The sequence below is a fragment of the Odocoileus virginianus genome, unplaced genomic scaffold (genome assembly GCF_023699985.2).
Source record: "Odocoileus virginianus isolate 20LAN1187 ecotype Illinois unplaced genomic scaffold, Ovbor_1.2 Unplaced_Contig_3, whole genome shotgun sequence".
NCBI lineage: Eukaryota > Metazoa > Chordata > Mammalia > Artiodactyla > Cervidae > Odocoileus > Odocoileus virginianus.
The window spans coordinates 1,844,765-1,865,544 of NW_027224320.1; the positions used below are offsets into that span (position 1 = coordinate 1,844,765).

The 20,780-nt window shown below is 65.9% G+C and overlaps 1 protein-coding gene across 9 annotated transcripts in view; it reads right to left on the reverse strand.

The window, feature by feature from the left end:
• IQSEC1 (IQ motif and Sec7 domain ArfGEF 1) overlaps positions 1-20,780 on the reverse strand; it is a 277,893-nt gene that overhangs the window by 7,801 nt on the left and 249,312 nt on the right. For all 9 annotated transcript variants that reach the window (XM_070463465.1, XM_070463464.1, XM_070463468.1 and 6 more), the window contains 10 exons: positions 17,831-19,059; positions 11,899-12,060; positions 10,236-10,358; positions 8,807-8,973; positions 5,857-5,996; positions 5,450-5,479; positions 4,552-4,677; positions 3,734-3,833; positions 2,166-2,327; positions 1,296-1,472 (listed from right to left, as the gene is read on the reverse strand). In XM_070463465.1, coding sequence (XP_070319566.1) covers positions 1,296-1,472; positions 2,166-2,327; positions 3,734-3,833; positions 4,552-4,677; positions 5,450-5,479; positions 5,857-5,996; positions 8,807-8,973; positions 10,236-10,358; positions 11,899-12,060; positions 17,831-19,059 — 2,416 coding nt within the window. The remainder of the gene's footprint in view (positions 1-1,295; positions 1,473-2,165; positions 2,328-3,733; positions 3,834-4,551; positions 4,678-5,449; positions 5,480-5,856; positions 5,997-8,806; positions 8,974-10,235; positions 10,359-11,898; positions 12,061-17,830; positions 19,060-20,780) is intronic.

Here is a 20,780-nt window from a genome sequence, read left to right on the forward strand (position 1 = left end):
GGAGGCGTCCTGCGCAGAGCGGCCCCCAGGGCAGGGATGGCCCGGCCCAGGAAGTCAGCAGAGCCGGGTTGAGAAGCCTTACTTGACTCTCACGCTGGCCATGCACTTCGCATTTTCACGATGGAAAGAAAAAAAAATGATGAGATAGAAGCAAAGGGAAAAATCCAACTCAAAAAAAAAAAGAGAAAAAAGGGGAAAACTTCTGAGAAACGAACATGCTGAAGGGACGAAGCGCTGCTGCGGGGGGGCGGGGGTAGGGATGGGATGCGGTCTCGGGCAGCTCTCTCTGGGCGCCCAGAGCCGGCCACGCAGTGATGCCTGAGGGGGCTGGGCTGGGCTGGGCGAGCGTCTGGCGGGAGAGAGGCCGCTGGGCCCCGGGGCAGGGGGAGAACGCTGGTCTCAGCCCGAGAGGGTATCCCCCCAGCAAACCCAGGTCATGTCGGGCTCCTGGGGCCGGGGCGCGAGTCGAGGGTCCCTGGAGCCTACAGCACTGGCTTGGCCACATGCCCACGTGCCCAGCTGCCTCCACTCCACGCTGACCCAGCCTCTTCCGGGGAGGAGCTGCCTGGCCTGACGCATCTCGTGGGGGATGAAAAGGCTGTCCCTTGCAGCCCATGGCGCGCACCCCCCTCCCCTCGCAACAGCGCCCGAAAGCAAAGCAGGCTGGGGCAGCAGCCTCCCCGCCCCCACCACCACTGAGGTCCAGCGCCCCCTGATGCTCCAGGCACACCCCAGACCCCAGGAGACCCAGGAGACCCAGGCGGCTTGTTTGCGGGTTAAGAGGCCGGCAGCAAACCACACACACACACAGACAAGGAAACGGCTTCCGCCAAGGCTTTCTCCCCTGTCGCCTCTGGGCTGGACAGAGGCCTGGGCTTCCCGGGAAGGGGGCCTCTGCCGGGAGAGCAGGCCCCGGGACCGCGGGCAACGATGAGGCCCCAGATATGGCGCAGCAGGCATCACCCCCTGCCCTCGTCAGCGTGAAGCGGGGGGCATGGGCAGCGCAGGGCGACAGGGCCTGGCTCACACTGCGCGAGAGCCGGGCTCAGGAAACGGAAGGGCAAGTAAAAAGCGGGGGAGACGGGGTACCCGCCCAGCTGTCCTGCCTGGGGCCTCCGGGGATGCCCTCCCTGCCTGCTTAGATGCTGCGGTGGGTTGGAGGTGGCCACCCGGACCCGCGCAGTCCGAGGCCCTCCGCCGCGGTGGCCCCCACCCCCCGGCCGATATAAGCCTACCACACGCAGTGGAGCCCCCCATGTGCGCTGGGTGGGGGGCGGCCTGGGCCCGACTCTTACCCGCTTCTGAGAGGTCGCGCAGGGAGCTGCTGAGGGCGCTGCGCTTGAGCCCCTCGCCGCCGGCGTAGCTGTCGTCCAGGCAGGCCCGGCTCAGCGTCCCGCCGCCCGGCTCCTTCTTGAGGCTGGAGCACTGGGACATGCTGGGCCGCACGACGCCCTTCTGCTTCTCCAGCTCCGCTGCAACAGAGCGCCCGGGCCGTGAGGGGAGCAGGGCCCCGGCCCAGGGCGGGCGGGGGGCAGGGGGCGGTGGATGGGGGTGGGCAACCGTCAGGAGGGCGACGCGGGGGAACGGAGGAACGGGGGGTGTCTGCTCTGGGTGGCACGGGGCCGAGCCCCACCACCTCCAGGGCTGGCGGGGAGATGGAGGATTGAGGTCATCTGGGGAGGAGCTGGAGTGACGCCCCCCCCTCACCAAGCCCCCGTGACCGAGGGAGACCCTCGATGGGAGGCCGCAGAGGCCAGAATGCTGAGGCCTGCAGGGAGCTCAGCGACTCTGGGGGGAGACTGAATTCCTGGGTCTAGAGCGGAGCCAGGCTAACCCGGCCTGGCCGTGGATGGAGGCTGGGGAGCAGGGGACACTCATGTGTCCCCCGGAACGAGGCTCAGAGCCGGGGGGCGGGGGGCCCAGGAGGGCTGTGGTCTGCTCGGGGCCCGTGGTGCAGGTCCCCGGGCAGGACGGGCTCCCACCTGGAGACCCCTGCCCACTGCCCTCCCGTCCGTGCTCCTGCCGTGGCCTGGGCGGCAGGGCTGTCCGAGCACGTGGCCGCGGCTCGGGAGTCACGGCGGCACCGCAGCCTTGGCCACAGACGGGAGGCAGCGCCCGTGCCGCCCGCCGCCCCCCGCCCCCCGGCGGCCACGACGGCGACCAACCCTCTATCCTGTGCTTCTCCATCTCCTGCACCTCCGCGATGGACTCTCGCAGGTCATCGGTGAACTTCTTGCGGTCTTGAGGGTTGGGGGCGTTGAAGTTGATCAGCACTTTGATGTCAGCCCCCGGGACGGCAGACGTAAGCCGGATGCCGTTGGGGTAGTCTGCAGGGGACGCGAGAGCACAGGCCTGTGTGTGGGCGCCCCACCTCCCCTCGGGCCGGCATGTCCACGGGGCTCCCCGGATGTGCCCGACGATGCGGCGCTGCTCGTGGGGACCACCAGGCAGCCCCCCGCTCCCGACCGGGGTCCCTGCTGCTCCGTGTTCGAGCCAGGCTCAGATCTGGCTGAGCGGAGGCAGGGCCTGGCCCTGGTCCTCCCCCCAGGACAGGCCTGCAGCCTGGACCCTGAATGTCAGGGTCCTCGGTCACTCTGCCTGGGACGTGAAGCTGGCCAGGTGCTGAGTCTGGGAGGAGACGGAGGCCGTGTCCCCAGTCACCTGTCCTGTCACCTTGGGCGACGCTGCTCTCTACTGCCTGGCCTCCATGCTCCCAGGCCCCCCCGCCCCCAGCTCCCTCGGGTGACACTGTGGGCGCCCCACAGCTGACAGCATCGCCTGCTCCTTCCTGCCTGGGGCCGCCTCCGAGCTGTCGGGGCTGTGGGGTCCTGGCGCCCCCTCCCTCATCAGAGGGAGTCGAGCACCCACCACCCGGCATGCGACGGTCCTTGGCCCGGAGGACAATCCCATCACAGCTCAGACCTGCTTCAGGACCGTGAGCTCCAATGCTTAGAGGCCTGAGCAGGTTTCCTAAATAAAATCGGGATGCGGGCCAGGGGAGACTGAGCAGCTTGGAGAGCCTGTCCAGCGAGTGGGGACGTGGGCCTCACGAGCCCAAACCTAGCTTTCGGCAGAAGCCAAGGACAGCTGAACCCTGCGTGACGACCTCAGAACCAGGCCAATAAAGCGGAAGACAGAGTTCAAACCGAGTCTGACCTAAGTGGGCCGGGACTGACCGGGAGCCGCCTGTGTGAGCCCCGGGTGCCTGACGGTGACCCTCTGCCTGAGGACCCGGTCTGGTCGGGCTGTTCCCAGGGGGTCCCTGCCACCCCCACCCCTTCCCCGAGGGGCCTGCTGGACACAACGGTGCGCATGGCACCAGGCTCTCCAGGGGAAAGCAAGGCAGGGGCAGCCTTCCAGCCTGGGTGGGGGGGCGATGGCCGGAGACGTCAGAGACCCGGGCCACACGGCCGCCAAGGCCAGAGCGCATGGACCCGGGGCCCTGGTGGGAACCTCGGCAGCCCCTCAGGCGTGACCCTCGCCCGACTGGTCAAAGCCACACATCACCAGGGCCGTTTACTGCATGTCTTTCCACCCACGTTTTGTTTAAATAAACTCACTCTGCCCTAAATGTAAAAATCTTATCACCTGCAAGAAGTTAACGGCGAAAGTCAATGTGATGAGCCCCACGTCTGATTATATGAAATGCTCCCTGGTTATTACTCGGAGCCTGCAGCCGGCCCTCTGTTGATAAAAGTGGGAACATGAACTCCGGGCACTGGGACCCACTTACACTGGTTTTCGAAGAGCAGGACCTGCATGCCGTACAAGGAGAAGGACTGCCGGAAGCTGTACGTCACCGAGTTCTTCTTCTTCTGGAAGATCTTGGTGACCTGGGGGCAGCCAGATGCAGAGGCTGAGCTCCAGACCCGCAGTGCGGGGTACCCCACGCACTCAGGGTTCTCGCAGCCCCCGGGGCCGTGTTCTCCTGTGTGAGGACCCCCTGCCCCGCAGCTCTGAGGCCAGCAGGCTCCCGGGGCAGCGAAGGGCCGGCAGGAGGAGGGACACTCGTGCCCGCGGGCCCCACGCAGCACAGCGGAACCCGCTGAGGGCTGAGTCGGACGGCGGAGGACACCGGGCCCAGAGGTCTGCAGTGACTTGCTCAAGGTCAGGGGCTCTTAAAGGACTGGAAGCCGCATATCTGGACTCCAGGCTAGGAGGCCTGACAAGAGCGGCTGGTCCTCCGTCGGGCGGGGACAGGGGCCAGGGGTCCCAGGGAAGAAGTGGGCTGCGGGACCATCTTCACCCCTAGGCTGCCTGTTCTGGAGGCAAGAGCTCAACATCCTCTTGGGGAGCCCCCCTCTGCCGCATCCAGCCCTCCAGTCCTGGGGCTGAGACCCAGGCCAACCGGACAGCACCGCACTTGCCTGCCCTGGGGGGCGGCTCAGGGAGCCGCGAGGCCTCTGCTAGGAGCGTCAGGAAAAGGCTCCCTGGAGGCCGAGGGGCCGGGACAGGCCCGGAGCCGTGGAGGCCAAACGCTCTGTCCTGGAGGAGTCAGCCCAAGACGCCGGAAGTCTGCGCACCCAGCCCCGTGCCCGTGGGCTCACATACCACCAGGAGGTCGTTGAACAGGAAGATTTCGCGCTGGTGCAGCCCGAGCTTCTGGGGCTTGTTTGGGTCCGGAACCTCGAAGAGCCGGCAGTAGCAGACGAGGCGGCGGTGTGGCAGCGACAACACCTGCGCAGAGGGGCCGCGTCAGCCCGCGCCCTGGCTGGGGACGCCCCCGTGCCCGCCGCCCTGCTCCAGGGAGACCGCCTTCCGCCGCTCTCAGCGCCAGCTCGCATGGGGCCCTGGTCCCGGGAAGCCCCCCGAAGCGCCCCTCTCATGCAGCCCAAGACCCCCAGCTCCCAGGCCCTCCATCCTGAAGGATCTCAGCCCCGAAGTCCAAGTCTGGGGGGCTGTGTGGGGACCTGAGCCGGCGGTCGTCACCCCGAGGGGGTGGTCTCCGCCCTCTGCACACACAGCCCTATAGGGCCGAGCTCGGCCACCCGCAGGGACACGGGAGGGAATGCGGGCCCAGCCTGGGCCCTCGGGTGCAGGAGACAGGACGGCAGAGCGCGGGGCTGGGGGGCTGGGTCACACAAGTGACAGGGGTCCTGGGCCCTGACTTGGCGGCCAGTGGAAGGGACCGGGGAGGCAGACCCGGGCCAGGTGGACAGGGGGAGGGCGGGAGGCCTCAGTGCCACCCTAAGGCCATCAGTTCAGGCACAGGGTCTCAGGGCTGGGGGACAAGCTCGACCAGGCCCAGATGAGACACAGGGAGACTGTCTGCTTTGGGCCGACAGCACAGCCCTCCCTGCAGGGCCGCCGAGATCCGAGGCGGGCAGAACTGTGACGAGCAAACTTCTCATCGCTTTGGAGAGTGACTTGTGCACCCAGAGCGGTGGGTCTGGGGGCCGGGAGCTGGGGGCTTGCAGGGAACACAGAACGGGAAGCGGAGGGCACTCACACAGCCGAGCCCGTGGTGCAGGGATCCGATCTATGGGGGAAACGGTGAACAGACGACAAGAGAGGTTAACGCCCCACACGCGCTCCAGGGGCCTGGTGGAGACCCCGGGGGCACCCCTCCCGTGGCACCTCCCTGGCGCCCTGAGCGGACTCGAGGGGAGCCCAGGGCACCAGGAGTCACTGCACGGCCCCAGCCGCCGGCTCAAACAAGGCCTCAGGTTCTCTTCAGGGGGACCCAGGGGGAAGTGGCTTAGATGGCCCCAAAGGTGATGTAAGTCACCAGTCCTGACTGGAGGAACGAGCTCCAGAGGCATCAGGGGCTGGCCCGGGGCCACAGGGCTGGGGGGCTCCTGGGTGCCTGGGTGGTCCCCCACTCCCACCCCCGAGGCAGGCACAGAGACCACCTACCGGCTTCTTGCCCACGATGAGCTTCTCCACCTTCTGCACCTGCGACACGTGGTCCTCATTGGTCTTCAGCTCCCGCTTCCGGATCCGCTCATAGATCCCGATGAGCATTTCGCGGGGGATGTCCTCCCCGTCGTCTACGCCTGGGAGGGGACAGTGGCCGGCTCACCCCAAGGCACCGTGACTGAACCACGTCTGGGCAGCGGCGCCCCTGCCCATCCCCCGCTGAGCCACAGCCTCCCAGCCCACAGCTGCTGGACGGGTCCCGCCCAGGACTTGTGTTCTCCGAAGCCCAGCTCCAGCTCCAGGCCAGCTCTGCCCCGTGTCAGCGAGGAGGGGCCTTCCAGCCCTGCTCAGGGGGCTCCATAAACACTGCCTTGCTTGATCCCACTCACAGCGCTGAGGGGCGGGCCCATGTCCTCATCTGGCCCCTCGTCAGCGTGACACCGAGCCTCTCTGAGCCAGGAGCCCTCCCCCATGATACAGGGCCCCCGGAGAACAGCGACCTCTCAGGGACAAGGGCAGCTCAAGCCTCCTCCCTCTCGGACAGCTCACTGGGTCTGAGGGGCTGCTGTCCCATTTCTGGGACTTGAACCTGGGTTGCTCTGATGACACGCTCACGCCTTTTCTGCTACACGGCCCTGGAAGTGGTGCCGGAAAGACCAGGCCTGCTCAGGAGAGATGCACGACCCGGCCCTCGGCCCACAGGCTCCCGGGGTGGCGTGCGGCAATGGGACGGCTCGGCCCTCTGGGGGGCCGTCCGGGCCCGCCTGCCCCTGCCATGATGTCACGGACCCTCAGATGCACAGAGTGCCTTCGGGGGTCTGGCCCCTGGGACGTGATATGCATCATGGTTCTGCCTCCAGATTGCTGGGGAAGGGAATGAACCCGTGTGCCCCGTCGGGGAACTGGCTCAGCTGTCCTTGTGGGGATGCCGGGACAGGGAGGGCTGTGTGTCCGCAGAATCGAGGTGAGCAGACGTGGCAAAGGCCCCTAGGTTTATGGCTGGGCCTCAACCCAAGAGCGAGGTGCCAAGTGGACGCGGCTGCAGCCAGCCACAGGCGTCCGCACCGGCTCCTGGGGGACCTCTGGGAGGCACGGGGGACTCAGAGCCGACAGACGGCCTCCCCGGAGGGGAGGGGCCCTGCGGTGGACCTTCTGCACTTCCCGGTTTCTTCTAATTGGCTCTTTTTCCAGGACAGCTTCCAGTTCATAGCAAAATTGAGGGGAAAGCACATCCCAGCGCCCCCACAATCAGCAGCCCCATGAGAGCGGTGTGTTCGCTACAACTCGGACATGCCCCAGTCACCAGAGGCCACAGGTCACGCGCGAGTTCCCGCGTGGTGGTGTCCATCCCGTGGGTCTGGACAAACGCGTAGCGACACGTGTTCACCGTGACATCATCACACGGAGACTGTCCACTGCCCCGAACACCCTCTGGGCTCCTCTCTGCATCTCTGCCTGCCCCCCGCCCACCACTGGTCTCCTGCCTCGCTTCCCGCGGGATGTGATGCAGCTGGAATCAGACTGCGTTCAGGCTTTGCAGAAGCGCTGCTTTCACTTGGCAATACTCGTTTAAGGGTCCTGCGTGTCTTTTCCAGACTCGGCAGCTCATTTCTTTGCAGCGCTGAGTGACAGCCCACGGTCTGGATGGACCAGGGTTCGTGCACCCACTGTAGGACAGCTGGGGGCTTCATGGTTTGGGCAGCTGTGAGTCAGGTGTGCACTTCTGTGCAGAGGGGAGTTTCTGACTCATTCGGGTAAATGCCAAGCAGGGTGACTGCTGGGTCACGTGACTCTCTGGTTTCTGAACCACGTGAAGACAGGACCCATCCAAAATGTAAGTTTAAGGAACTTCCCTGGTGGCTCAGTGGCTAAGAATCCACCTGCCATGCAGGAGACACAGGTTCGATCCCTGGTCCAGGAAGATCCCACATGCTGCTGAGCAGCGAAGCCCGTGTGCCTAGAGCCCATGAGCTGCCACAAGAGAGGCCACCACGAGAAGGAGCCCGTGCACCGCAGCTAGAGAAAGCCCACGCAGAGCAACAAAGACTCAGCGCAGCCAAAACTGAAATGCATGAAAAAGTAAACATATGTATATACACATATTTTTAAATAAAAAAATTCAAAGAAAATGATCAGTAAAAGCAAAACGCCGCTTGTCAGGTGTCCAGGCTCCTCTCCTGCCTCTCCCTGGACTCCCGGAGCCGCGGGCTGCTGGGCCTGCTGGGCAGCTGAGCGATTTCAGAGGAAAGGTGTGTCTGGTGTGTGTGTGGCGGGGTGGGGACACCTGCCCCTAAGACGAAAGAGCTGGGTGTGCGCTTCGTGCAGAAGTGCTGGCCTGGCCGCGGGGCTCCTGCCTCCTGGACTCTCACTTGCCGTGTGACCTCAGGCAAGTCCCCTCCCCTCTCTGAACCTTCCCTTGGTGGGAACGGCCCAGGCTCCCAGGACGGAGCCAAGCAGCTTGCTCTCCTGGTTCCGGGGTGCTCGGCCCCTGCCCTGGGAACTAGGGGGACACAGCCACCTGTCCCCACTGTGGGGCGGCGGAGCAATCAGGTGCAGGAACCGCGAGGACGCCAGGGCGGCCGGCCGGCAGCTGTGTCCCGGCAGCCCCGTCTCCCCGAGCCTCTGCCCCCGCGCTCGCTTCACAGACAGCAGAGACCCCGGTTCCATGGCTGAGGCACTAAACCAGAGGAGGAACCGGAGCCCCCAGCTCCTGGGTCACCGGGAGCACGCAGCTCACAGCCAGCTTTCCCACGAGCCACAGGGAGGCCAGACAGGGGGCTGGGGAGCGGCAGTGCCCGAGGCCCCGGGCGCCCGGCCTGCGGCCCCTCCACCCTCTGGCCCGGTATCCGGGCCTGGGCCCAAACCCTGCGGTCATTCAGAGACCAGAGCTCACGTCAGCCCCAGGACTGGCCACCCCCACCCGACGCCGCGAAGCGGGGCAGCTCACCGCGGAGGTTCTTGACAAAGTCCTCCAGCTTCATCTTGCGTTCGGGCTTGACGCTGGGGCTGTACATGTCGGTGTTGAGCAGGATGATGGCGAAGGCCAGGATGAAGATGGTGTCGGGGTTCCGGAACTGCCGCACCACCCCGGGGTTGCAGACACAGTACCGCTGGCTGGGGCGGGACGGGGGGCGGGGCTTCAGCCGGGGCAGGCCAGCCCACCCTTCGCCCACCAGTGGCCGCAAACACCCGAGGCTGGTCACCCGTCTCAGAGACTCTGTGTCTGCCTCGGGTACACGGCGGGGACCCCCGACCAGCGGAGCTGGCCCTTCCCGTCTGCCCATCTGCTGGCCAAGTGAGTCAAGTTCCCCCCACCCCCCAGCTGGATGGTGGCTGGCTGCTTGGGGCTGAGGACCACATCCCCGGGCCCCCTCGGAGTGCTGGCTGATGGGAGGCTGTGCCCTAAAGGCAGCGTGGGCCCTCCACGCCCTCTGTCCCGCCCGGAGTAGAGATGGACCTGCCCTGGGGACCTCAGGTGAGGGGAGCCTAGGACTGCAGTTCAGAGGGCGGCCCAGCTCCGGGTGGTTTCAGCCGCCTGATGCTGCAGCACCTTTGCTGTGGCAGCTGAACTAACAGCCTCGCTAACACACAGCCTCCGATATGCCCCCACGCCTTCCCAAAGCCCCTTCCACTGGCGCCCTTGTGGGGGGCTGGGTGGGTAGGGCAGGGATGGAGAAGAGGAACCAGGGGGAGTACCGCGACCTAAGCTCAGAGGCAGCAGTAATCAGAGCTTAGATAGCGTGGGCTTCAATTTTCTCTTCCCTGTTAAGAGCTGCCCCTTCCAGGAAGCCCTCCTGGATGGATGTGTCGGAATGCTCCCCTACCAGGGTTTGGGGTCTCTTCTGTGTGTGACCTTCTCTTCTGCGGCCTCACCACCCTTGCAGAGACCAGGGGGCTGGGCCTCACGTGGCAGCGTGCACAGTCCTGGCGTGAAGGAGGGCTGTAGGGACTGGCGTACAGGCTCTCTGGGGTGCCAGGCGGCAGGGACTGGCTTACAGGCTCTCTGGGGTGCCAGGCGCTGGGCTAAACATGCCCACACGTCCCGGGTGGTTCACCCGCCCAACCACTCCAGGGTGGGCGCCATCATCCTCCCCCTCTGCTGGTGACGACTGAAGCGCAGAGAGATTAAGTGACCAGCTCAAGGTCACATGGCCGGCATGGGGCGCAGGTGTCAGAACCAGGCTCTCTGTGTCTCTGAGCGTCCGCCCTGTGACGACGCTGACGGATTCGGGAGCCAGCGTCCGAGGCCCAGGCTCTAGCACTGGGTCGCATGGCACCTGGCACCCAGGAGGGGCCCCCTGACTCTGAAGGGGGATTCTGCCCTCGGGGCCCCGGCCTCTGATAGGGGACCGCTTCCCCGCTGGCCCGGCCCACACCTGAAGGCCTCGATCAGCCGCTCCACCTTCTGGGCCTCGCCCTGCACCCGGATGTGCGCCTGGAACTTCCTCAGGGCCTCGTCCAGCTCCATGGCGGAGAAGTCCATCTCGTCCACCACGCAGCTGGAACGAGAGCCCGCGGCCCGTCAGCGCCCCCGCCCCCTCCCGCCGGGGACGAGGGCTCAGAGCAGGGAGGCCTGGAGGGAGGCTCTCCCAGGCCCTTCCGATGGGCATCGGGGGGGCGGTGCCGTTCCCATCTGCTGACCCGCAAGGAGGGCAGAGCCGGGGAGCCCGTGGGGGGCAGGGGACTCTGGCCGCGGCCCCGCCCCCAGCCTGACCGGGCCCCTGAGCAGAGAAGGTGGGTCTGCACCGGGGACCCTCCAGCGAACACCCGGTGGGGTTGCAGAGGTCCCGGTGTCCACTCCCAGGGACCCCGTGCGCTGGGGCGATGTTCCGAGCATGCTCAGCCAGCGGGGCAAGGAGGGGGTGGGGCCCCACGGGACTGTCTGCTGACCAGCGTTCGAGAAGGACGCCTGTGGGGGGCGGGAGGGGTCTTGCTACTTCCTGAGGCCGCCACTATTTTCTGATCTAAGGAGAACAATGCCCGGATTTCCTATGGACCAGCAGCAGCTTGAGGCATGGGGGTGGGGGGTCAGGGGGTGGGCAAAGGGCCGGCTGCAGGCCAGGGCCTGGGCTGGACGGTCGTCTTGGGCCCCGTTCATGGAGGAGCGAATCAGCTCTCCTTGGACAGGTCCTCCCTGGTTTCAAAGGGGAGGGGACACCAGTCACACGATGCGGGGGGCGTGGGGCGGAGGGGCTGTGGGGGGAGCAGCCGGGGGACAGGCTGCCTCTCCAGGGTGTCGGCGTGTGACCGAGTATAAAGCTGTGTGTGTACACGGGTGTGTGTGCCCGTGGGGGCACCCGGGCCGAACCCCCCACCCCAGAGCCTGGGTCTGCTCACCTGTGAAACAGGCCTCCCCCCGGGCGCCAGGGCGGTGTGTGCACGTGGCCAGCCCGCCCGGCCACCATTACCGGGGTCGCTTCTCCCTGCTCTGACCCTGTGCCTGGCCCACCGGCCAGCTCGTCCACCCCGTGTGGGGCCTGGGTGCCCACAGCAGGCCTGCAGCCGTGCCCCAAGTCCTGGCCAAGGGCACCCGCTGAGCCACCTACTGCTGGTTCTGGCTCCTCGTCTGTGGAGGGGGCTATGGACCCCGACACCCACTGTGGGTGAAGTGAGGACAGGGCCTGCACATAGTGCCCGCCCAGTGACCACAGGCCCCAGACACGGAACCCTTCCTCTCAGGACAGACTGGGGGAGGGTCGGGGGTGCAGGCAAGCCTTCTCAAAGCTGCCAGGGGTTCCCAGGGGCTGGAAACCCCTTCTCCTGCAGGGTCTGGGACCACCAGCCTGGTGGACCATCACCCCATCTCCTGGCAGGAGAGGGAGGAGGATGGGGCCCGAGCTGGGCTGGCTGCCCGTGCTGCACCGCAGGACGTCAGCACAGAGGCCACAGGACCAGGGGTGGGGCTGGCCCTGCTGGACGGGGCTGGAGGTGCCTGGGATCTGTGTGCATCTGGGGGAGAGATGGTGGGACCCCCGCCCCACTGGAGGTGCCCGGGGCCCCGTGCGTTGGGGGAGAGGTTGGGAGAGGCAGGCCACTCACTCGAGCACATCGCGGTTGAACTGCTTCTGCCGGTTGCCCAGGAACTCGCCGATCATCTGCCGGCTCAGGCCCTTGCGCTGCAGCAGGAAGTGGGCCACCCCCACCGGCGTGTCAGGCACAAAGCCGCGCTCGATGAGGTACTGAACGCCCTTCTCGGGCTTCCTGGGGGACGAGAGACAGGCTCAGCTGGGCGCGCCTGCCCCCGCCGCCTCCGCGGCACCCGGTCCTGTCCCAGCCTGACTCCACCACCCGGGGCACCTGGGACTGTCCAGGCCCCACGCCCAGCCTGGGCCAGCGAGGGGCAGGCACAGAGCGGCCCCGCCCAGCACACGCTGACCACCCGAGGACAGGCTGGACAGCCAGTACCCCAAGGACCCCCCACGCCGGCTCAGCCCCCACGCCGCCCCCCACTGCCCAGGCGCCTGACAGCTGTGTGGCCTCCCAGAGCCGGGACCACCCTTTGGGACGGGTGTGTTAACATGGGCGGGCACCTGGAACGTGGCGCACAGTAGGTAAGAACCTGGAGGTTTAAGATAAACCTCCACGACACCAGAGGACACGGAGGCTCAGAGCCGGCTCCCGCTGCGCTCAGAGGCCTGGGAAGGGGCTGAGTGTCCACTCGCCCTGGGACCCGGGGGCCTCTGGGGACCGGGCAGTGAGCCAGTAGGCTGCTCCCTCGGCCCGGACCTCGGGGCCTGGTGCCAGCTTGGCTGACCTCACGGGAAGGTGCTCATGATCAGAAGAAATAGGGCGGGAAAGCAGGAGCCTTGGACGGGCCTGGAGCCCCTGCGGGGCACTCTGGGGGCATGGCGGTCAGAGCCGGGGCTCCCTGCTGTCGCGTGCTGATGGCAGACCCTGCAGACCTCGTGTTTCTACGTGCGGGCCGGCCTCCGGCTGTGAGGGGACTGTGCTATCAGCCTTGTGCCCGAGCTTGGCAGACAGCGACCTGTGGGGCCGCTCGGTCCTGGCGCAGAGGGGTGGCCCAGGGTCCCCATTCCCACCTGGCCACAGGTGCTGATGCACGGACGGCTGACACCACCTCACTGCCGGCCCCCCGGCCCCCGCCCCCAGGGGAGCCCACGGTCTTGTAACACCCTCACAACGTTAACAAAGCAAGTCCAGCAATCGCCAACGTTTAGAAATCAGGAGCTTGGACAGAGAACCTGGGTTTCCGAGATAGCCTGGCATCCTTGGGCTCATATCCTCTGTGGCAACGGTGGAAGGGCAGGCTCGGGCTCCCCTACCCAGGTGCTCCCAACCTCCTCCCGGGGCCTGCCTGGCCCCTGGGGCCCTGGCGCGTGCCCTGGTCCAGCCCAGCCTCCTGCTGCTGCCCTGGGGCGTCCTGAGCTCCCCTCTCTGCCCTGGTTTCTCCTCCCCGTGTTCACATGCCAAGGTCACCCAGTATCGTGGCTGCCGGGTACCCTCCCCAAATCAGGAGCTCGCAGCTCCGTGCAGTGGGGACGCCCCTGGTTTAAGTGAGGCGTGCCAGCTCTGTCAGGCGGCGCTCCAGATGGTGGGGCTGGACCAGGCCGGCCCTGCGCCCAGCGTGACCGCTGCTGCCCCCTGTCTGGGGGTCAGGCGAGGGATGAAGGGGCTCCTGCAAGGGAGGCAGAATGACCGGAGGGGTGGGGGAGCTTCCTCGTGGGGGCGACAGCGAATGCAGAGGCCCTGCGGTGGGCATGGGTTCTGCAGGATCCCAGGGCGTGAGGCTTCTCCAGGGCTCAGAGTAGGGTCTGGGCAGGAGGCCAGGGGGCAGTGGGCAGCCCTTGGGGTTGTCTATCCCCCCTGGAGCAGGGATGAGAGGCCCGGCATGCTCTGAACAGGGCAGGCGTGCACCCTGGGGGCCCTCTGCCTGCCCTGGGGGTTCCAGCTAGGAGCCCCTGGCAGTCGGGCGGGAGTGGGGGTGACTCGGGCAGCTTAGGACACGGTTTGGGGGCAGCAATGATGGTGTTCCCGCTGGTGAAGCCGCGGGTGAGCCAGAGGGCTCTGGCTCTCGGCCTGAGCGGAGGTGAGAGCAGGCGCGTCCACTGGGCAGCTGTCAGAAGACACTGCGGGATAGGAACCCGGATTAAGCAGACTGGGGCAGAGACCAGGAGCTCCCAGCAACCGAGAGGATGGGGGCTGCAGCCGGAGGTCAGGCAGGGGGGTAGGGGGTCTCCTGGCCCAGGCGGCACATGGCTGGCGAGTGGAGGACTCCCTGACCCCGAGGAGCCAGCAGTGGACACTGCTCCTGGGTCCCCGGCCTGGGGGACGCTGCTGGCTCCCAGCTGCCCCAGGCGTGCTCCCGGGCACCCTGCCCCTCAAGGGGCTCAGCGCTGACCGGAGGAGGAGCCCACACGCCCGGGCCCTGGGGCTGGAGGCACATCTGGATGCCAGGCGGACGGCGCGGCCCCGGGGATGACCCTCCCGGCCAGCCGGCCTCCCTGTCACAGGTTTCTCTCGTTTCCTCCCCGCTTGGCCGCTTGGGACCCGTCACTCGGACTCCAGGCGACCCCAGTGTGGGGGTGCAGGCTGTGCAGGCCGCCTGGGGCGAGGTGGGGGTAGGGGCCTGGGAGAGGGAGAGCTGCAGGGAGAATGTGGTGGGGCAGGGCGGGGGGCTGAGGCGGGGGCTGGGCCGGAAGGCAAGGACTGCGGTGCCAAGGCCAGGCCTCCCGGGGCAGGGCCCACCAGGACCTCTGCGCTCCACCGCCCTCCCGCCGGCGGCTCTGTGGCCTGCCTGGGGCATCTGGCCCCGCACAGGGTCGGACCACCAGCCCTCTCTGGGCCCGGGGAGGCTCCGGGCAGGCAGCTGGCGGCCACAAGGCTAGGGTCTGGCGGCCACGCACCCCCTCTGCCCCGCCGCCCCCCGCCAGCAGGCTCTGCAGTCCTGGGCCCGTCCTGGGACGTGGCCGCCGAGCCCCTGCATTGGGCCCAGCCAGGGCAGCTGGACAGACTGTGAGAACTAACACACACCCTGCGGCCCGGCCTCACCCCTGCCCCTGGACGTGTAACAGGCTGAGGCCCCCCGGTCGCAGGGGCTGCCGTGGAAAGTCCACCAGGGGTTTCCACAGTCCTAACGAGCTGATTCCACAATCGGTGTCGGGGAGCAACTGCCGATAAGAGCCAGGACCGCTTAAAAGGACAAAAGAGGGGCTTCTGCCCTAAGAGAGCACGTAAAACTGAACGCCTGATGTGGCCAGAGGAACAGACAGAGCCCCTGACCACAGGCATGGAGGGAGCTTCACGAGGATCTTCTGTTCTGTTCACGGACGCAGCCAGGCCCCCAGCACAGGGCTGGGCCTGCAGGAGGTGTCCCACGAGTGTCTGCCAAGGAAGTGGCAGGATCCCAGCACAGACCCTGCTCACGGAGGAATCAGGCGGGACTTCAAGTCAACAGAGAAAGGACAGACTCTTCAATAAACTGTGTGCGAACGACCAGCTAACTTCCACCAAATAAAAGCTACACTCCTCACCAGTACCATTCTCCAAACCAAACACCAGGCGGACGTACTGACGAATATAGAACAAAACTACGGCAGTCCTGAGGAAATACTTTAACTTTAAATACTATGTGATGACCTGGGGTGGAGTCTCCTAAAAGAAAACACAGAAAAGCAAAGTAGCAGACAAAGAGAATGCTGATAAACTGACCACATATGTAGACAGACAGGGAGTCGTTGTGCTGTGTGCTGGACGCTAGCTTACGTGGCAAGTACATCTCAGGAAGAAAAAATGTAAAAAAGAATTAGTGACTTCTGTTAAACCAACAGAGCATAAAGTTAAAAGGTGTAAAATTAAAACCCGATGAACTGGACACTTTATAAGGACAGATCTTAACAGTACAAGGATTCCACTTCACAAGTTTTAGGAAAAGGCAGCCAATGACAGGAAAACATTTCTGTAATTACAAAGGATCAGGATCCACAATATATAAAGAACCACTAGGAAATCGAACCAACCTAGACAGCATATTAAAAAGCAGAGACATTACTTTGCCAAAAAAGGCCCATCTAGTCAAGGCTATGGTTTTTCCAGTGGTCATGTATGGATGTGAGAGTTGGACTATAAAGAAAGCTGAGTGCCGAAGAATTGATGCTTTTGAACTGTGGTGTTGGAGAAGACTCTTGAGAGTCCCTTGGACTGCAGGGAGATCCAACCAGTCCATCCTAAAGGAGATCAGTCCTGGGTGTTCATTGGAAGGATTGATGGTGAAGCTGAAACCGCAGTACTTTGGCCACCTGATGGGAAGAACTGACTCATTTGAAAAGACCCTGATGCTGGGAAAGATTGAAGGCAGGAGAAGAAGGGGATGACAGAGAATGAGATGGTTGGATGGCATCACCGACTCAATGGACATGAGTTTGAGTAAACTCCAGGAGTTGGTGATGGATGGGGAGGCCTGGTGTGCTGTAGTCTGTGGGGTCACAAAGAGTCGGACATGACTGAACGACTGAACTAAACTGAAATGAAATGAGAAAATCAAAAAGAAAAATAACACAAAAATAAACAAAAAATAGAAACAGGCATTTTGTAGAAGGAAAAACCAAAACGGCCAAAAGACACAAATATGGATGTTCCACCTTAGAAGGAGACAGGCAGATCCAAAGTGAAACAAGAGACACTATCTCTACACTTGGACTGGAGACAGGGCTGAGTGCTGCCCAGGGTGTGGGGAGACGGGTCCCCATGTCCAGCTGCAGGCTCCACTTCAATGAACAGCCACTGGGCGCCCTGCGCCCGGCCACCAGCAGCAAACCGCGTGGCAGTGTCAGAGCAGGACAGTGTGCGTGGCCCGTGCCCAAGGGATGTCTGCGGGGGCCGGGACGGCAGGGAGGCACGGGCCGGAGTCTGTGTGCCCGGCGCTCTCCGAGCCCCGTCCACGCAGGCTCATCTCCAGCTCACACACATGACTCGCACAGACGAGGCCGCACGCACGGGGGCACGCAGGAAGGAAGGGTGAGGACCAGACCCACGCGCACACAGACATGGGGGGGCAGGGCGGCTCGTCGTGGCCTGTGGCAGAGGGCTGGCAGCGCCAGGGGGAGTCCAGAGACCAAAGTGCTTGGGCCCGGCAGGCAGCTCTTCCGGCCCTTGCCGGTCCGCCCGGCCGGGACTCCCAGGTCAGGACACGACGCCTGCTGGGGACGAGGGGAGCTCGGGGCCCCTCAGGTCATCCTAGCCTCCCGCAGGAGGGTCTAAGATGCCCCAGGACCGGCGGGGCCCAGAGCAGGCGGGTGGGCTCCTGGGACAGCGTGCAGGACGGCCTCCCTGCTCACACAGTGTTCCGGCCATGGCTTGGGGGCAGACGGAGTCTCAAGGGCTCCCCAGGTGCCCACGATGGCTCTGGGACGCATGGTCCTCAGCAGATCGAGGGCCAGGGACGCCCCCCTGCCCCCAGGGGCCCGGGTGTGACCCCATGGTTCCCCATAGCCGCCCTTCGGGATAGGCCTCTCTGCGTGTCCCAGCTGAGTAGGGGGTGACCCCAAGTCCCCCCACTGCCATCTGGAAGAGGAAGTGGGGGGGCTCACAGTGCAGCAGCCATCAGGCAAGCTGGCCACATCCCCTCCACGTGCCCCCTCCCCCGAGGAGCCAGCATGAGGCTGGCGTCCAGCGACACCAAATCCAGAGAGGAGAGGCCAGAGGTTTAGCAGCCAGAGCTGCCAGCGTCCCCAGCATCCCCTCTGAGGGAGCGCTATTTTCAGCCGCGCTAAGAATAGTCTGTGTTAAACACCAGTCTCCCGCCCTCGACCTGCTCTCTCCAGAGCCCCGCACCGCGGCCATGCCATGGACCCAACGCACACGCCCGGCGGGCGTCGGGCCTGCCTGGGCCCTCCTCCCTGACCAGCCCGCTGGGATGCAGACCCGGCCCTGCTCAAAGAGCCCCAGGGCCCGACGACCCCCTTGCCCCGCTGCGCCAGGCCGGGCGGCGGTGGCGGCAGTTGGGGGTACTCACTTGTTGAAGAGGTTGAGACCGATGCGGTAGTGCCGCTTGCGGATGACGTCGTTGCTGAAGGCGGGCGAGTCCCAGCTGTTGCGGGTCTCCTTGTGGTAGGTCTGCTTGCTGAGCGTCTGCTCGCGCAGGCTGTCGCGGGATGAGGACTCCGAGCTGCAGTTGATGGTGTCGTTGGAGTTGGACGTGCTGTTGAGGCTGTCGTTGTCGCCGTCGGAGTAGTCCGACTCGGACTTGCTCTGCCGGTTGGCCGAGCCGTTGATGGCCAGGTGGGCGTCCAGGGGCCGCGGCGGCCGGGCCCGCGGCTCTGGCTCCTCCCGGGGGAGGCCCCTGGGGGGGCCGTGGGGGCCGTGCTTGGGGCTGCCCTGCGGCCCGCCCAGGCCGCGCTCGTAGGCGCCCTGCCTCTTGAGCGAGCTGCGGTCCGAGCGGTCGCTGAGGTCGGCGGAGCTGTCGCTGGGCGGCTCGATGGTGAGCAGCGGCAGGTGCTCCACGCGCGCCCGCGGCTCCAGTGACGGCGTGCTCCGGCAACTGGTGTCCGTGTCCACCTTGTCATCCTTGTGGGCCAGCGCCCAGTAGTCCTGGGCGGTGGCTCCGGCCCGCAGCCGCAGGTCCGACTCGCCGCTGGCCGGCCGGCACCCGGCCTGCGCCGCAGGCAGGGGCGGCGACAGCTCATCCTCGTCGATGTACAGGGTGACATCACTGTACGAGGCGGTCATCTCGTCCAGCCGGCGCTGCTCCGCGCTGTGCAGGCCCGACGAGGGCTCGGCGGCGGGTGTGGGCGCCCCCTCCACGGCGTGCAGGCTGCGGCAGTTGAGCGCGTCGTCGATGGACTCAGCCAGCGACTTCACCTGCCGCGAGAAGGCGTCCTCCAGCTCCGTGATGGCGTCCGTGAAGTCGCCGGCGGGCGCGGGGGCCTGCAGGGCAGGTGGGGGCGGCGGGCCCAGGTCCCCACACTCGGCCGGCCCCAGGGAGCCCAGCGGGGTGTCCCCGTCGGTCACCGAGACCTGCTTGCCCTCAAAGAAGGAGCTGTGCGCCTTCTCGGGCCCCTCGAAGGACAGCTGCACCCGCATGTTGGACAGCACGATGCGGCGGGACAGACGCTTCTCAGACATGGAGCTGCGCAGCCGCTCGAAGTTCTTGTTCATCTGGTACTGGCGGAAGGCCGTCTGGATGGTGCGGGCCGCATGGCGGGTCACGAGGCGGCCTCCATACTTCCGTTCTAGCATCTCCACCTGCGGGGGCGGGAGAGGGGCGTGAGGGTGGCCCGGCCCGGCCCAGAGGGCAGACCGGGCCCCCGCGGCTCCTCGACCCAGGAACCTGCCGGGCGCCGTGCCAGTGCGGCTCCTAGATCCAGGGAGACAAAGGAGCGGTGAGCTGCAGTTACAGCAGGTAGTCCCCGCAGGACTTCTCAGAGCCTTTCAAGGGCGGTGGTTTCCCAGACTTCTCTGTCTGCAGCAGCCTTTGCCCTGGCGCACCAGGCCCATGCAGTTTAATGACACTTAGAGCTGCTGCAGGAGGTTGCAGGCTGTCCCCCGGGAGACAAGGAGACCGTGGCGGGAGCTGGCTAGGAGACCAGCCCGAGACCTGAGTCAGCCCTAAGCACCGAGCGCCGGTCGCCAGCCTGGGCCCTCGTCCACAGACTGACTCTGAAAGTCTGGACCCGCAGCCCCTCCAGCCAGTCAAACCTGCCTCACGGGCCAGCGGCGGGCACAGGCGAGACAGGCCCTCAGCACGGGGCGGAGGAGGCGTGGGACCCTCCACAGCACTCCTGGGAGGGGCGGACACACCCCCTCCTGTACAGACGGGGAAGCTGAGCCTCAGAGAAGAGACCCTACACACCCCTGCAGGCCTCCAGACCCCAGGGCGCCCTCCAGGAGAATGACAGCAGGCCCAGCCCAAAGGCAGGCAGGGCGGTGGGACTCTCCCGCGAGGCCTGTGGGCCTCCGGAGTCCGCCGGCCCCAGGACCGAGGACGGCCCGAGGGCTGCTCCCCACACCTCCCTCCAGGGTGAGGCCAGAGCCCGCTTTCCAGAAGCAGAGAAGACCTGGGATGAGGAGCAGGCTGGCCCACCAAGCCCCTGACGGGGGGAAAGGCCCCAGGTCCTCGGGAGGAGGTGTTCACACCCCAGGCGCACAGCGCCCCGGTCCCCTCAGCGGGGACGGCACGGCCGCGCCCTCGAGAGGCAGGGTCTGTGCAGAACAGACGGGGCACCAGCTAAGGGCACAAAGCCAGGCAGATGCTGTGGGAACCAGGCTGCAGCCAAGGGGAGGCGACGGCTGCCCAGAGCCACCCGGGAGGCGGGCAGGGCGGGAGGGCTCAGAGCCTCACTGGGGGCGCGTGTAGGCCCTAGTTGCCCTGAGGGACGCCAGCTCCCCCAGACGCGGACGTGCCAGCCCTCCAGAAAGCGGGGGCAGCAGAGCGGCCCCTCTCAGGAGAGGAGTTGGGGGCGGAGGGGCGGGACAAGGATCACACCGAGTCTCACAGCCCGGCTGGGACTGGAGGCAGCCAGGGCGGGTCTGTTTTCTCTTGCCTGGAGTTACTGAACGGAGTCCAAAGGGATGACCTCACTTCCACATCTGTGAGCGGTGTCTCTGTTTCCTGGGTTTGGAGTAGAGCTCCGAGAGCCCTCGGGGCCGACGCAGGCCCACGGCTGGGCTCCCGGAAGCCCTCTCCCCTCCACCCCCCCCCCGAGACCTGGGTTCTAGGTCCCTTGGGTCTGCTCGGCAGGGGGTGGGGGCCCCTCCTGTCCCGCTGACTCTAGACCTCTCGAACCCAGCAGCGACACTCTTGGCCTGAGCCAGCCCCCTGGGTTGGGGCAAGAGCAGAAGGGGCTTTAGGGGGCAGGTGTGGGCTCTGCGCTGCTCCTCGAAGCCCTCTGGCCTTCCTATCGGCCTCCCATGGGGACACACCGACCCAGGCCCGTGCTTACTCAGGCCCCCGGGGTCATTCCCCT